Source organism: Vicugna pacos, chromosome 5 (assembly GCF_048564905.1).
Source record: "Vicugna pacos chromosome 5, VicPac4, whole genome shotgun sequence".
NCBI classification, from domain to species: domain Eukaryota; kingdom Metazoa; phylum Chordata; class Mammalia; order Artiodactyla; family Camelidae; genus Vicugna; species Vicugna pacos.
In genome coordinates, this window is record NC_132991.1 from 42,888,421 (window position 1) to 42,901,005 (window position 12,585).

Consider the following 12,585-nt stretch of genomic DNA (forward strand, 5'->3'; position numbering starts at 1 on the left):
ATCTCAGACCACGAAGTGGAAGCTACATGCTGAAGATGGGTAGACATGATAAAGTACAAAGATCCTGGATCCTTAATGTCTGTGCAGCTGGCATCCCAGCCCTGGACACCTTATGTGTAAGGAAGAAGGAAATAAACTTTGTTAAGTTATTGTTATTTGTGGATTTTTGTCACTCATAGGTAAACCTAATCCTGACTAATTTAAAACCAAACAACTGAGAGTATGTGTTCGGTAGTGCAAGATGAGGGTATTAACGACCATCTGGGTCAGCCTCCTGCCAAGCACAGAAATCTCACACACACATACACACACCCCACCATCTGATCAGCCTCTGCCTGAACACTTCTTCTTCACAAGGCTTTGACAAGTCTTTCATAAAATTCTCCTTATACTGAGTTAAAATCTGCTTACTTTAATTTTTTTACCATTTTTTTACCCTTGAGATAGAGACATCTAATTCTTCTTTCACAATAATAACCCTTCAAACATTTTAAAACAATTATGTTTACCATAAGACTTATAGTTTTCAGACTAAACATTTCTACCTTTCTTAAAATAAAATTTATTGAACACTAAGTTCAAAGGGTAGTGCTAAGCACTTTTCATGCAATATTTCAGTTAATCCTATTAAGGAAATATTATTATTCCCATTTCACAGAGGAAGAAACTAATAAGGTTCAGAGGTTTAAGAACTTGCTCAAGGATTGAAATCCATGAAGTCCCAGTCCTCCCTTGTTCTAAGACATGATTTCCTTTGTTTACTTGTCACTGTTTTTCATAAAATGCAATACTCAAAAAAAGAATACAATACTAAGATGTGTCTGAAGAACAGAATACAGTGGGACTATGGATTTTCTTGTTATTACTAATAATATGGTTTGTAATAGTATTTGACGTTGAGCAGCCATTTTCATTATTAATGTATATCAAGCTTCTAATCCTTTAAAACATCCTGTATATATGCAGATGTCTTCTAAACTTAAATTTAGAAGGCTTTTTAATCCTCTTAAAATCTCACTTTTTCACTTAAACCCACTATTTGAATTTAGCAAACTTTAAAAACTCTTATATTGCCAACCAGTATATCAGCTAGCCCATCCGCTTTCTATTATTCACAATTAAATCAGGATACCTTCTACTGCTAGACCACTGAGAAACAAGGTTACCTATGTTTGGGTTGAGCACATACCTATGGAAATCTCTGTCCAGGTGGATATTCTAATTTAGTTTTTGAAATGAACTTAAAACAAGGAAATTGAGGTGCGAAGTCATTTCCTGACTTTACCTCACTGAGTGAAGAGAACAGAATCTTTTGAAGATCCAGAAATGTTCAGTGAATCTGAATCTGGTTTCAATTAGAACTGGTGAAAGACTGACCTTTAAAAAAATTTTTTGAAGAACAGCAAAATGCTGTTGGTTATCGAAGTTGGGCCATTGGAACTTGAGAATTCATTGTACTGTTCTTTCCATTTTTGTGTATTTGAAAATTTTCAAGATAATGAAAAAATTCAAATAAACATTTTAAAATTCCAACTGAGGAGATAATTCCATTTAGAATAGTTTGATCTTCTGAAAGTAGCTAGTAACCTCCCGAAGACTTACCAATCGTGTAATAATAAGGTGTAAGAACCGAGGCTTTCACAAAATTGATTCCTCCTAGTATCTCCGCTAACATTTGATAAATCTGCTGCTGTGCTCCATTCATGCTGCCAGTATCTTTAGGAAAATAAAATAATTAGTTCATTTAAATTAATCAGTTTTTGAATGAAAATCAACCCAAGGCTAAAACTGAAAAATAAAGATTAATATTTCCAACAAGAGCTTCAATGTAATACAATAAGCAGTGATACTAAATTCAGTACAAGTTCTTTGGCTTTCAACCAAAAGAGGTTGTGTCCGAAGTATTAAGAAATTCATACAACACATATCTCATCTACAAAATGTTCCCATTATACAGGTCATGGCTGTCTTGGGAACTCTGGTGTCATGGTTAGGTTTAACAATAATAAGAGTGCACTACCTAATAATATACCTCAGAATTAAGCTTTACTTTCTGACCCAAAGAAAACTCAAACCTTTATTATACTGTTGTTGACAGAATCGGTCGTGAAACCATGGAATCTGATATTCAGGACATTCCAAGCAGACTGCTCTATTTAATTCCATAAGACGAAATTGGACTCTCAGATTTAAAGATGAACGTAACACTGAAATTAAAAAATATATATTAATGGACTATGATATCTTTAACCTTGCAAAGACAATCCATTTTTCACATTCATTTATTCCCATCATTGACTGTAACTTTTATTCTCATATTATAAAATCATTTCATTTGCATATACATGCTTTGTTTTTTTTAAATTACTACATTCAGTGGCATGATTAGAACAAACACCTGTTGTTTCCAATAATTATGAATATTAAAATTACATTTTAAGAAATACTACCGAAGAATCTTCATTCACCTAATATTCCACATTTAGCACTCTATCTTAAGGAAACAAAGACAAGGGCAATGACTCATGTATAACAATCATTATTTATAGTAATGAAGAACTGAAAACAACCTACATGATAACAAATAAATTTTATTACTTCCACATAATGGCAGATTCTGTAGACACTAAAAATTCATAACATCAAAAAATATTCAATTGTTCAAAATATAGTTCAATGAGAAACGGCAACATACAAAAGTGAATATATCCAAATTTTGTTTTATATATATATATTTATAAAAACATATACATGAGGGCAGGAGAGAGACAGAATAAACACTCCAAAACATTAAAAGTGGTAGTTTCACTTGTGGTAAGGTTATGAATAATCTTATATTTTCTATTTTCTATTGTTCTGTATTCCAAATTCTCTACAATAATCAGAAATACTTTAATAAACAGAAAAAAAAACATTTACATTTAAATGCTTTGGTAAGTATATAGGTAGAGCTGAAACACGGATACAAAATACAAATGATAATTTATTAAAGTAAAATGTAGATACATACATTCAAGTTGAGAATCTAATTTGGCTAAGAATTTGATGTTAAAAATTGCCTTTTGTAGATCTTCTGGAAAATATTCAAGTGTGGCCAGAGAGAAACCAAGAAACACTAACATGAGAGGATCCAATATACCTAGAACAAAATTAAGATTAAAAAAAATTAAATGTACTGCTGTCTCACATATATATAAATACATATTTTATTCAGGTAAAACCAGGTTTTTAAAAACAGATAAAAACACAGCCTTGACAAAATTAATCTGTTATAAGTCAGGATAGTGGTAAAGTGGTTACCTCTGGATGGAGGTAGAGTAGGAGAGGGGACCAGGGGAGGAGGATACAATGCTAATATTCTGTTTCTTGAGCTGGGTGCTGATTCCTTGGGTGATTCAACTTGGATAAATTCGTAATATACATACACACATATACACACATACACACACACACACACACACACACACACACACACACATATATATATAAAGGATATGTGAATGTTTTTGTTATTTTTATACTTCCTTTAAAAGTTTTTAAAATTGCCTTGAAAACAGAAAGATTCAAAACAAAAGGTCAGTATAGTATTTAAAATAAGAAGTGATCCCAGTCTCTCTGTGTTGATGATAACAGTGCTCAGCATCTGTTAGGTATCATTCTAAGCACTTTACAAATATCACCTTATTTAAACCTCACTTCAGTGTATAGCAGGAGTGATTATTATCTCTGCTTTATGCACTGAGTATACTGAGGCACAGAGAAATTAAATGATTTGCCCTGAGTCACAGGGCTAGCCAAGTGGAGGGTCGGGTTTAACCTGGAGAGTCCAGCTCTGGATCCTGAACCACTATCTTGCGCTGCTCAGATCTCCAGGCTGAGAGTAGACACATATGAAGCTCAGGTCTCACCTAGCACCTCTTCCCTTAGCTGTCATCCAGGTGATGGTGACTGTTCCAGGGTATACAGCTTCAGGTTATGCACCTGATTTACCTCATTCAAGAGATATTTCTGATGAGAAGGAAGGGATCATCTAAAATGCCCCATTAGTAGCAATGCCCTTACAAAGGACAAAAAAAGATGTTAAATCTTTTCAATGTTTTGCTGAGTTTATTTAGTAAAGCAAGATTAATTCACAAACAAGGTTAATAATGATGATCTCTACCAGCAAAACTGGTATGTCAAAACTAACATTTACTCAAAGTAAAGAAAATTATTTATCTATTAGCTAATCAAAATTTTGCTAATATAAGGTCTCCAAGAATTTTCTAGTCTCTCAGTAAGTCTTAAAAAAAAAATCAAAGCTGTACTTTTCAACCTCTCATCTCTTGTATCTTTTATTTGAAAAGAAAAAAAAAAGTACTTTCATTTCCTTCTGGTTGTTGACACACAATTGAACAACCAGGAGAGCACATTCAAAGTCTCATCTTTCCGTATATAGTTGTGTTACTAAAAGGGGGTATATATAATGCTACACAATGCATACACCCATACACAAATAAACATACACATATCACAGTCCCAATTTACTTGTCTATTAGAGACACAGTACTAGACATAGTAAGACACGATCTGGCCTACAGATCCCACAAACACATAGAAAAGTCCAAGAACATGATACTGACACAATTGATATATTTATACTGGTCTCACACAGCCTAACTAGCGATCTACAGGTCTAGAGAAACATACCCTAATATAGAGCCTAGCACCTTATGCTGGACATAGCAGCTACTACTTAAGTATTAGTTGCTTGGTGGATGACAGAATGAGGATTTCTTACTCTTCTAGCACAGCAAAAAGCTCTGAGGAAGAGAGTCTCTGGCTGCCTCTCCAACCACTTTCCCTACCAAATCAGTCACCCTCATTCTATTCCTGCCACATTGAATCTGCTGTTCCAGAAAGAAATCAAGCATGCTCTCACCTCAGGGCCCTTTGTACTTGCTTTCTTTGTGCTGGGGTTCTCTTCCCCACCTCTGGCCATGGATCACTCTCCCACTTCGTTCAATTCATGGTCAATGACACCTCCTCCAGGAGGCGGTCCCTGACTCCTAGATCTAAAATGGCACTCCAGCCCACCCACCCCACCATCCTCCATCCTCCACACCTACCCCGCCCTAGTGTTCTTGAGTACTTATCACCACCTGACCTTATGTATTCATTTATTGTTTATACCAGTCTCACCCCACCAGAAAGTAAATTCAATGATGGTAAAGTCTATTTGTCTTTATTCTCTCCTGTATCCCCAGTGACTAAAAGACTGCCTGACAATAAAGTATTTGGTGAATGTTGACTGAAAAGGCAGTAATTGGCAAGTAAGAGGTATGGGTCTGAGAAGAGAAGCCCTGTAAATCCCTTTTCCTTGAAGGCCAAACAACCAAACAACATTCAGAACCCAAAATAAAGAATGGAAAGAAAAAATAATAATTTCCTGCCTCTGTTATCCTCACATGCTGCTTCTGCTAAGGCCAAAAGTAGGAAGGAATATTTTTATTTCACTTTTTCCAGTACTGAAACACTATGTAAAGACTTTTTTAAGAGACTCATAATAATCAGCCCCAGAGCAGCAACCTTTCCAACAATTAATAAACATCTACTAAGGACTTTAAGAAATATTTGTTTTCTACATTAAAATTAACAGAAACAGTCAAATGTTATATGTCCCTAGATGTAACACAAATATCAGGTATATAGCATCACTTATAAGGCATTTTTGCTGAAAATGTTTAATCTGAATTTAATTCAGCATCAATAACTAAATTCCAGTTTACTAGAAATACAGAAGATGGAGGAGCAAGTTAAAAGAAAGCACTCAGACAAATCCAGGCGCAATCCACAATATATGGCCAATCTCTTTTACAAAAAAATAAAGATCAAGGGAAAAAAAGGATAGGGAGAAAGTGACATAACCAATTCAACACTAGTTGCTTTTTAAAAAATTTGAGACAATTTGGTGACAACCGGGAACTTTTATTATGGACTCAGTAGGTAGTATATAGTACTTGTTCATTTTCTTAAGTGTGATACTGATATTGTATTTATATAGGAGAATGTCCTTATAACCTGAAGTATTTAGTGCTGATGCTTCAAACAGTTAATCATATACACACACATACACACACCACATATACACACAGCAAATGCAGCAAAATGTTAATCATTATTCAAAAGCTACATTGTGGGTGTACAGTATACAGATGTTTGTCACACTGTTCTTTCAATTTTTCTATGTATTTGAAAAGATAATAAAATTAGAAAAAAATAAAATTCTTTCCCTCAAGTCAGTGCAGAGCAAACAAACCAACCAAAACAAAAAGCAGAGAAGAGACTAAAGAGATAACCTAATGGAATGAGTGAAGCTTGATTGGATCCCAGGTTCAAAATAACCACTCTAAATAAGGCATTTTGAGAATAATGAGGAAGATTTAAAAGTGGATTGTGTAGCACAAGGAACTATATTCAGTATCTTGTAATATACCAGAATGGAAAAGAAAAAAATGGATTGTGTATTAGCTATCAAGGGATTTAATTTTCTTAGGTGTGAAAATAGTATTGTGGTGACTTAGGAGATCATTATTCTTAGGAGTCTGCCTAAGCAGCTAGGGGTGAGGGGTCACAACTTACAACTTACTTTGAAATACAGCTTGGAAAAAAATCAGAGAGCAAGAGAAACAAATAGTAAAGCAAAGATAATAAAATGTTCACAATTATTGATTCTGAGTTTATAGGTGCTACTTGTTCAGTTCTTTCACTTTTTAATGTGTGACATTTTTCATAATAAAAAGGTTCCAAAAATTGATCCAAAACATATTTTAAGATATAAAATTCCTGGCTATCATCATTGTCCCTTAAAAAAGAGCAACAATATCCTCCAACCTCCTCATCATTGTATTACCAAACAATATACCTACTTAAGTAAGAATTAAGGTGTTGAATGCAAGTGCCAAAAAATTCATCCTTTTGAGGTGGATCATAGTTCAAGATGCTGAATGGAAGAATTACAGCAAGGATTGCAAAAGGATGGATCTGTGTAAATAGAACAAAAAAGTTATTGTTTAAACCTCAATGAAATAAAACAAATTTAACCTAATTATTATTTTAGGTAGAAGTTTTTAACATGCCTATAGTTAAATGACCATGCCCACAGTTAAATGACATATGTATCTCTCTGTTTACTAAGTTTTCTACTTTGCTATCATCTATTTAATTCTACCACGAATTTCAAGTAACTGTAAATGTTAATGCAGAAAAAATACATCAGATAATCTACAAATTGATTTTGTTAGGTGTAAAAGCCTGTTCTAGAATCCTTTAGCCATTAAAATGCTAGAAAATAGTATCGACTAATTTCCATGACATTAGTGCATTTTAAAGAGTCATCATACAATGAAATTAAGGAAGTTTCTTAGTTTACAATAATAACCAGAATTTTTCTTTCATTCATTCACTTTTAAAATTTCATTCATTCAATACTTAATGACTGCAGGCACTTGCTAAGCAAAAAGACAGACTTTTATTTTCATTTATTAGAAATACTGCCTTCTAAGTAAAAGCTGTATCCTGATATAAACAATAGATTTTCTAAATGCTTGTCTTCTCACATACTCCAATAAAGAGCATTTTACAAGTTCCAGAAGTAAATCTGTAAGAAGACAACTGACAATTTAAGAATACTGAAGTCAGGGAATACCCTATAATTTTCTCAATTTTCACACTTATCTTACACTTTTGAATAGTTTTTAAATAGTGAAAGTAATTATCACAGGATTATAGAAAATGAAAAGGAAAACAAAAGCCATTCATACTCCATAAGCCATTCATAATAATACAATTATATTGTTTTAAGTAGTTCCTTCTAGTCAATGAATTTTGACTACTAATCTTAACAACATTGGTAATGAACCAAAGGATTACAGCTGGTCTCCCCAAATCTGCTCTGCTGGAGAAAGAGGCTTTAAGGGGAGGAATGACAAGTTGCTGAATCAGAAACTAGAGTTCCATTTTTATTATTTTACTTTTTTGGGGGGGGTAGAGTTTAATTTTTAAACTTCAAATTATAATGAAGTTCTCAAAGTACTTATGATAAACATTTATGATTCTAGAAGTTGACAACCATATAATATTAACGTGTAACATCTGAATTTCACCTTCTCAATTTGCTGAACGACCACTGAGGCTATCCTATCAAGTAGTGAAGTACTGAGGTAGTTAGTTCTAGAAATAAAAGATGCAATTCCTGCGACATTTATGTAATTAATTTCATCCATCAAACGCTGTAACGTAGCAACTGTCTCTTCAAGAAGTGTATCAGGAAACCAGTCTCCTTTTAAAGATTTAAGTTCTTCCCATAACAGATTCAAACTGTTGCATTTTTGTAGTCTCTGATGACCATAGTGATCTAATTTTTGAAGTAGTTTCAACTGTTTCCCAGTAGTATTATCCAGATACAAGTGATCATACTGAACACATCTTAAAACATATGTGGCAAAACCATTCAGTTCATTTAAGTCACACTGTGGTAAGACTGCTTCAATCTGAGATATCCTTGCTTCGTCTAGGTGAGGAGAAGGAAGCATGGAAAGAGCACAGACCAGGATGGAAATCTCAGTAGGCATGACACTGACTTTCAAATAACTATAAAGAAAGAGGGAAAAATGAAAAGAACAAAATGAATACATCAGCAGCAAAACCTAAAATATATATAAGTATTAAAATATGAACATATAATTATTATAATGAATAGGTATGACAGGCTTTATATATAAATTAAGAAGAATTAGATAAATTCAAATACATAAAGCACTATTAAGGGAATCCTTAAGATGTTCTAAAGCACATCCTACATTTTTTATGCAAAAATAAAACCACAGTCCTTGATAAACAAAAGGTCAGTGTCAGAACAATGTTTGCAGTGCTGTTGAGGGAGACAGAATTTGGGCTTTCTGATATGACCCGTCAGGAGCTGGTATGACCTAGAACAGGCCCTGGCAAACAGTGACCACTCAGTATTAGTGATTCCCCCCTTAGTTCTACTGTGTAAGCAGTCCAACCTTAAAAAAACAAAAACCCAGATAACACAGGGCATACAACTGACCCCATTCTCTCCTCCTCCTTTCACAAACCCCTGTGGTAAGAGTTCCACCACCAGAATAGCAGTTGTTAAAATACAAATTATAAACTGGGAGCCTTTAAAACATCTCTAGGTTTAGAAGAGTTAATCAAATCTAAATTAAAAGAAAATTGTGTTACTTTTTAAAATATTCAATTAGCATATTAAAATAATGATAATATTCAATGCTAGCAAGGGTACACGGATACCAGTTTTCTCATTCACTAATAGTAAACTTAAAAGTTGGCATAACCTCTCTGGAAAGTAATTTAGCAGTATGGCTTATGAAGTTTAAAAGTAATTATATCACTTGACATGATCAATCTCCGTCTAGGCACAGCGAAAGAGAATGTGACAATGAATGTATGTATGTTCATATCTAACTGAAAAATTGTGCTCTACACTGGAAGTTGACACAACATTGTAAAATGACTATAACTCAATAAAAAAAAGTTAAAAAAAAACTCTGTCTAGGAAACTAACCCAAGAAAATAATCTAAAATGTAGGCAAAGATTTGTGTTATGCCATATTTTTTATGCGGCTAAAATTTGAAAATGATTTGAATACCCCCATGATGAGGAAGAGGTAAGTGAGTTATGGTATGGGTGATACCATGTGATGGGTAATATCCAATCACTAAAAACATTTACAAATAGTTCTAAATGATGTGGGAAAATGCTGTTAGGGTTGTGGGGGAGAATACAAAACTGTATGCTCATGATTCTCAACTATGAAAGAAAAAAAAATACATATATATACACACATATACAGATATACATATATAGACATATATGTAAGCATATACCACAAGGAAATAAACAAAATTATTGACCATAGATGCAAGAGTTTATGAATGATTTTTATTTTCTTCTTTATACTTCTTTCTGTTTTCAAAATGATTTTTTTTTAACATCAGACAGGTCATGTGCCGACATCATAGCTGGTTTGAAGGAGGCACATCACACACTATAGTGTGAACACCCAATCATCATGCCTATGAACCTAAAAAGGACCTCAGAATGATTTCTATATAATTATCTGGCCCACTGCCTGACACAAAGTAGGCACTCAATAAGTACTAAATAAATATTTTAATCTTATGACCACAAAAAATTAATACACTATTTTATATAAAGAAAAGAAAGCCCTAAGGGGGAGAGTATAGCTCAAGTGGTAGAGCACATGCTTAGCATGTGCAAGGTTCTGGGTTCAATCCCCAGCACCTCCATCAAAAATAAATAAATAAGTAAACCTAATTACCTCCCCCAATAAAAAGAAAAAAAGAGAGAGAGAGAGAGAAAGAAAAGAAAACCCCCAAAAGCTGTATCTGTCTGTTTCCAGAAATTGCCCAGTGGATATTCCTACCAACTTCTTAGATAAAATATGAATGCTATATCCATAGAACTGTGGAGAATTTTAAATTATAAAAGGAAAAATCTACATGAAATACTTTTTCACTAACATTACCCCCACGTATTTTATTTTTAAAATTATAAATTTAAAATGTTAAAACAGGCAAGTAAGTAGGCTGAAGGCCCCTTAAGTGTGAGCACTCCAAAATGAAGCTTTGTTTCCATCAGCAGCTCCAGTCTTCTCATGGTTAATCCATTCCTGCAGGAAAGGAGAAAGGCTTGGCTTTGTCTATTCATGCCCTAGGGAACTCATCACCCTACTGGCCTCATTTCCATCTCAAAATATACCAAACATAAGCACTGGCAGAATAGGTATGGTCGAGATAAATGTCTTAACACTATTAATAATTTCTGCTTTCAAAAGTTCCAACAACTCTATACATAATTATACAAAACCAACACTGAGTCAACTAGATTATAAAATGAAAGACTAAACAAACATATCTATTTTAATCTTACCTAAGCAATACTTCTCTGAGTTTCGCAAAAAGCTCCTTACTTTGAAAACGTAGAAAAATCAATGCTTGAGTTATCTTCAATAACTCTACTGGTTTATAGTTGTCCAAATGTTTATGCAGAATTGATGCAATTCTAAAAAGAATAAAACATGTATTATAACCAGTTCATTCATTTATTTATTAAACTTTTACTGAGGAGCTGTTTCATGCCAGACATGCTCTGTGCTGGAGAAACTGTAATAAATGCCACAAGGTTTTCTGTTGTTGAAGAACTGTTTCAAGATGGTGATAGAAATGTAAAACTGACTTAATTTTCTTTCTTAAATCCCCTGGCCTTCTTACGGAGATACTTAAAAGCAATGGGAAATGGTAAGAGGCAATAAGTTAGAGGAATTAGGACAGAAAGAATATTTTTAAAAGGAATATATAATAAATAATAAAAAAGTAAGTAAATATAATCTGAACCATTTTTTTCTTCTTTTATCTCAAGTTAGCAAAAAGTCAATGTATGGTGGTATGATCTCACAGTAATGACTATAGTGTGAAACAATTCAAGTTCACATAGTTGTTAAATGTTCTGCAGTAACTATACTTTTGAAAAGCTGGGTCCTGCCCCATACTCTCCACTTTCCCAGATTATGTTCTGCTTGTGAGTAACAACAGCAGCAAATGAAATGAAAGATGTTGTAGACAATTTTAAAATCTCTATTTTGAAAAACAAATTATTTAGATAATAAATAGCGACTTAAGTGTTAGCTCCCTATTTCTTCAAAATCAACAGCTAGAATATAGAAAAAAACTTAATTTTCCACAGTAAAAAACAGCAACTTATGAATGTCAACTAAAGTTAACACCATGAATTTCAGGAAAGGTTACTTTTTAATCAGACAGGAATTTCTGCTTTCCATCTCCTCCATTGCTCCCATCACTGCCAGGACTTGCTGACTAGTCAGCTCCTCTGACATCAATAATATCGTGGACTTAAGTCTAGAAGCAAAGAAAAATATTATGTTGAAAAAACTGATGATTAGCTTGTGAAATTTTTAAAAAAGTAACAGTTCTCAGGTAAAAAACCAGAAAAGAAATAATATAAACAAAAAGTAAATTCAATATATAGTTCCTATTTTTCCCCACATAATTGGGAATAACATAAAGTATTATTGAATAAAGAAAAATATATTGTTTTCTTCAAAGTAATTAAGGCTTCAGTATAATCTTAGACTATCTCTTAAAAAATACAGATAAAGTGTTTAATTAATGATTTTCAAATAAGACAAGGTCACAATAGTTATAAAATATAATGATTAAATAAAATTATTCAGTAGTAGAGAACTGAGGAACTAACAACTGATATTCCAACAATACCTAAATTTTTGAAAACTGAGTAAGATTTGACCAGGAAATCAATACACCTGTGTATTAGCAGAAATCTTATATACTAAGTACTTGCTGTAATACTATAAAATGAAAATTTACGAAGATGGTCCATTTTGAAACCATCCAAAGTAGCGCAGTACTACAAGTATATGTGTGTCTTTCAGAATAATTTAGAAAGCATGCCAAAACATGAAATCTGAAGGAAGATAAACTAATTTCCTATTCATCCTG

General features: G+C 33.2%; 1 protein-coding gene and 1 non-coding gene across 5 annotated transcripts in view; both read right to left on the minus strand.

The window, feature by feature from the left end:
• FASTKD1 (FAST kinase domains 1) overlaps positions 1–12,585 on the minus strand; it is a 45,700-nt gene that overhangs the window by 8,300 nt on the left and 24,815 nt on the right. For all 4 annotated transcript variants that reach the window (XM_072961122.1, XM_072961123.1, XM_006213972.4 and 1 more), the window contains exons 6-12: positions 11,854–11,964; positions 10,979–11,110; positions 8,145–8,631; positions 6,909–7,023; positions 3,011–3,139; positions 2,076–2,207; positions 1,603–1,716 (exon numbers count right to left, since the gene is read on the minus strand). In XM_072961122.1, coding sequence (XP_072817223.1) covers positions 1,603–1,716; positions 2,076–2,207; positions 3,011–3,139; positions 6,909–7,023; positions 8,145–8,631; positions 10,979–11,110; positions 11,854–11,964 — 1,220 coding nt within the window. The remainder of the gene's footprint in view (positions 1–1,602; positions 1,717–2,075; positions 2,208–3,010; positions 3,140–6,908; positions 7,024–8,144; positions 8,632–10,978; positions 11,111–11,853; positions 11,965–12,585) is intronic.
• On the minus strand, positions 10,018–10,120 carry LOC116280713 (small nucleolar RNA U13). Its single transcript, XR_004190202.1, has one exon. It is a non-coding gene; the product is annotated as a small nucleolar RNA U13 (small nucleolar RNA).